We start from the raw sequence: 513 nt of genomic DNA, 5'->3' as shown, positions 1-513 counted from the left end.
GTGAGTCGCCGCCGCTCCGTAGGCGCTCCTCCGCTGGGGGAACCTCGCTCGGGGAGATACGGGGAGATACGGGGAGATGTGGGGCGATTAGGCGCTCCTCCGCTGGGGGAACCTCGCTCGGATCGCCCTCTCGACGCCGGCACCAATCCCTAGATGCGGAGCACAGGTCCATATCTCCCCATATCTCCCCGTATCTCGAGGCCCAGATGCGGAATGCAGATCCATGTCTCCCCATGTCACCCCAAGTCCAGGCCGAGAAGCGGACCCCAGACCCGTGTATTCCAGCCAGCAGTCGAGGCGACATCTGCCTTGAGCGGTGCTCGGCTGTGTGCGTAGCCTTCCGTGTGTCCACGCAATGCTCCAATGCTCCCGAGTAGACGGCACGACGCCATATCACAGCCTGACCTTGGGCGTACTCACGGCACAGGCGCCCATCGCCGAGCTCTGCGTGCTAGCGCTCCGCGACCCGCGCGCGGGGTGTGTGCCTCGCCATCGCCGCCACTCCCCCCCCCC

At 66.3% G+C, this 513-nt stretch overlaps 1 protein-coding gene across 1 annotated transcript in view; it reads left to right on the top strand.

Moving 5' to 3' along the window:
- Positions 1-355: 355 nt before the first annotated feature.
- Positions 356-513, top strand: part of EMIHUDRAFT_107032 (hypothetical protein) — a gene marked incomplete at both ends in the record, with an annotated part of 1,576 nt that continues 1,418 nt past the window's right edge. The window contains one exon of the mRNA XM_005758568.1: positions 356-477. Within this exon, the coding sequence (XP_005758625.1) occupies positions 356-477 (122 nt within the window). The remainder of the gene's footprint in view (positions 478-513) is intronic.

This window comes from Emiliania huxleyi (assembly GCF_000372725.1).
Source record: "Emiliania huxleyi CCMP1516 unplaced genomic scaffold EMIHUscaffold_86, whole genome shotgun sequence".
Classification (NCBI taxonomy): domain Eukaryota; phylum Haptophyta; order Isochrysidales; family Noelaerhabdaceae; genus Emiliania; species Emiliania huxleyi.
The sequence above is the reverse complement of the archived record's forward strand: the minus strand, read 5'-3'. Positions and strand labels throughout refer to the sequence as shown.